General features: G+C 43.3%; 1 protein-coding gene across 1 annotated transcript; it reads right to left on the reverse strand.

Moving 5' to 3' along the window:
* Window positions 1–1,174: 1,174 nt before the first annotated feature.
* Window positions 1,175–3,126, reverse strand: LOC141655797 (uncharacterized). Its single transcript, XM_074462845.1, has 2 exons — window positions 2,948–3,126; window positions 1,175–2,554 (listed from the first exon to the last, which is right to left on the reverse strand). The coding sequence occupies exon 2, from the start codon at window positions 2,549–2,551 to the stop codon at window positions 1,175–1,177; it is 1,377 nt and encodes a 458-aa protein (XP_074318946.1). The 5' UTR covers window positions 2,552–2,554; window positions 2,948–3,126.
* Window positions 3,127–3,410: the final 284 nt, after the last annotated feature.

Here is a 3,410-nt window from a genome sequence, read left to right on the forward strand (position 1 = left end):
CAATAAGGCTCAAACAACTGCGACTGTCCCGAAAAGGGTAGGCAAATTCTGGAATGTAGCTAAGAAATAGGATATAAAAAGGCTACATGGTTCAAACGGGCTAACAAAACTGGGTAATGTAAGGCTTATTTGAACAATGAGAATCGCCTATCCACATGTACTTAATCAAATGAACGCGCAAAAGCTAAGAAACTAATGTCACACTTATGCAGTTTGATATTACATATACCACAAGGAGACCACACTCATTAGCCTAAATAACAATGAGACCGGTTTATTAATGTTCCCGGCCTAGGAAGCTCTAAAGACCTCAGAAATTTAAGTGGTTTACCAACAAAATAAAGTCAAGTCTACTCGGCATAAGGTATATTGTGACGGTCAAGACTTGAGTAAAGAGCTTTGTTCATCATAGCTAACAGGTCAAAACAACGTACATGGACAACTAAATGAGACTCAAATGCAAAGACAAAGCAAGTTATCATCATTGCTATACAATTCACCATGACTCGACTCAAAATAAACAAAAAATAAATAAAAGACATGTTTTTGGATTTTATAATTTTCAATTTTTTTTTCTCTTTTTTTTTTTGATTTTTCACTCAACAATAAATAAAAGCACACAACAGAAATAAACACACTCCCCCAAACCTAAATGTCACAGTGTCCTCATTGTGACGCCTACAGCATAGCAATCACACAGAAAACCAGCAACCTATAGGACACTACTAATAAAGGAAAGAGGGCAAAAAAAAATGCAATAAAACAAAACAAGAAAGATAATACCAAATTGTAATGCAAAGTAGCCTCCCCAAACCAGTGGAAAAAGAGGGATGTAGTGACCATTTGTCACTCGGGCTCCAGAACCATCATCAAAACCATCAATATCAGCATATAAGGACATAAGCTCAGGATCAGGAACGGCGCTGCGGCCACGGCCTCTACCACGAGTGGGTGGTCGAACACGTCCGCGACCACGAGTGGGTGTCCTAACACGGCCTCCAGTAGCAGCAGCGGTGGAAGTAGAAGCGACAAAGCGGCGAACGGGCCTCTCTCGGGAACAAGGGATGCGGTGTCCTCCCGAAAATGTAGTAGGCCGAGAGGGGCGGATCGGGAGTGTAGAAGGGACGGCCTAATGCACCAAACTCGGTGCTAAACTGTCCAAACTCTGTGGGAGTCACTCCGTAAAGATGAAACACATTTTGTCGTCACCGGGAGTAGTGTAGTAAGAAGGTGACACACCGCGATACTGCCCCCCTGAAGCTAAAGTCATAGCCTCCATCTGTTCCCACATCCTCCTCTGCGTCAAAGCAGTGTTGATGCCAGTATGCATCCTCACTTCCCGTTCAACGACGGGATCAAAATGGTATCCTGGAGCATAGCCTGAAGTGGAATAGGCTGAAGGAGGTGGAGGAGGAGCGGGCTGGTAGGAACCTGGCAAATGGGTAGTGGGTGCTCGACGTCTCCGGCGCCCGCCGGTGGTGGTGGTGGTACTAGACCCAGGAAAAGTAATCAAAAGATCCTCGGGAATCAGATAAGTAACGGGTGGTGGGCGTACCACGGCCGTACTCTCCTCGAGGGGGTCAACAGCAGGCAAACGGGCGCAAGGAAGAAGCATGTATGACTCACCGCGGACCCTCCAGTAATGGTCCGTCCCGTTCTTAATATCAATATAAGAAATGTCGTAGCGAAGGTGGTCATCATCAACAAGTGGCGCATAGTCAGCCATGGGCTCATATGGGTCATCGCCCTCAAAGTCACAAACAGCCCTAGCAATTTTGGTGATAAGAGCACCACAGTCAAGGTTCCCGTACCGCCCAATCGCCCTATCAAATGCGGAGCAGACAAGAGCAGGGGGAGAGAATTGGAATGTCTCCTCCCTAAAAGGATTCAAGTAACTAGCAAGTATTAAGACCTCAATAGAGGAGGTCTTGCTCTTATCAGTCCGACCAAACAGCAAATAACTCAGATACCTCAAAAACATACGAAGGCAAACGTGTTGGACATCTAACAAAGCCATGGCACTAACGTCCGCATCCATATAACCAGTAAACAACGGAAAATAACGAACGGCAGACAACCCACCAACACCATACAAGTCCCCTTCAAAGATGCTTATCCAACTCCAAAATTTCGAAATACGGCTAAAGGTTAAAGACCGTTCAACATTAAGCAAACGAAATCTGATTAGGTGATCACTAGGGAAATAAGTATAAGAGCTCAGAAATTCAAGGGTTAGGGCAGGGTAGGATAACTCGTGGAGCGTGAAAAGACCCTGCAACCCGATTTCATTAAACATGCCAAACATGATATCATCGATCTTCAAAGTGCGCAAAATTTCCCTATCAACACAGCGAGTGGCATTCATAGACTTGGATAACAGATACACAAACCTGTCCTTCTGCACTTTGTCACGAAATTCGATAAATGGATAATCGTCTAAGGGAGACAACTCATCCTCCGAAGACACAATCTCCTCCGGAATGACTTCGGGTTGTTGAACCGGTGCATTCCTTTGTCTAGTCCGCTTATTTCCTTGCCTGGAAGTCGACATTATCTACACAAGAACAAGTAGAAAATTAAACTCCAACAATGTCACAAAAACAGTCCCGGTTTTGGCACTTATGGGTCCGAAAAATCAATTTTTAAGACTCCAAATGACAATGAAAGCATCCAAAAACTTAGGGGAACATGAGTATATATCAAATATTGAAGATTCCAAGCAATAGAATACAATTCTAACCAATTTAATGCAAAATTTCTACCCGGATTTTGAAGAACCCTAATTCCCAAATTAGCAAATTAGGCATGAATTTCAACAAGTAAGGGGCTAGAAAGCAAGGAAATAGCAATTGTATACTAGCAAGGGAAGATTCAATACAATATACTCAAGATTTAAGCAACAAAAATCAGAATTTTCGAGACAAATAAGAGCAATTTCGTGACTTACCTTGGCAAATTAAGCAAAGAATGGAGAAAATAAGCACAAGAGAATGATTCAATCAAGTAATAAGCAATAAAGCACAAAGTTTTAATGAGTTTTGATGATGATTGTTGATGAATAAGGAGAGAATGAGTAGTAGAGGAGGAAGTATGCAGGAAAATAGCATGAAAAGAAGAGGGAAGTGAAAAGGAAATAGAGTAACAAATGCATAAAACCCGTGAAAATAAAACGCGGAACCCGGTCTAATTAGGATCCTCGATCGAGTCGCAGGTGACTCGGTCGAGCCGATAGGATCCTCGATCGAGTCGCATGTGACTCGGTCGAGGAACCAATTTCAAAAATACCCAACTCTCGTTTTAAACTTTTCTAAATTCAGCACAGGTTCCTTGATCGAGTCGCCATTGACTCGATCGAGCCGATAGGTTCCTCGATCGAGTCGCCTGTGACTCGATCGAGGAAGCTGTGCACT

Source organism: Silene latifolia, chromosome 5 (genome assembly GCF_048544455.1).
Source record: "Silene latifolia isolate original U9 population chromosome 5, ASM4854445v1, whole genome shotgun sequence".
Taxonomy (NCBI): Eukaryota; Viridiplantae; Streptophyta; class Magnoliopsida; order Caryophyllales; family Caryophyllaceae; genus Silene; species Silene latifolia.

Bases quoted from the DNA above. Each gene is read 5' to 3' on its own strand.
- LOC141655797 (XM_074462845.1), bottom strand. From the start codon at position 2,551: ATGTCGACTTCCAGGCAAGGAAATAAGCGGACTAGACAAAGGAATGCA.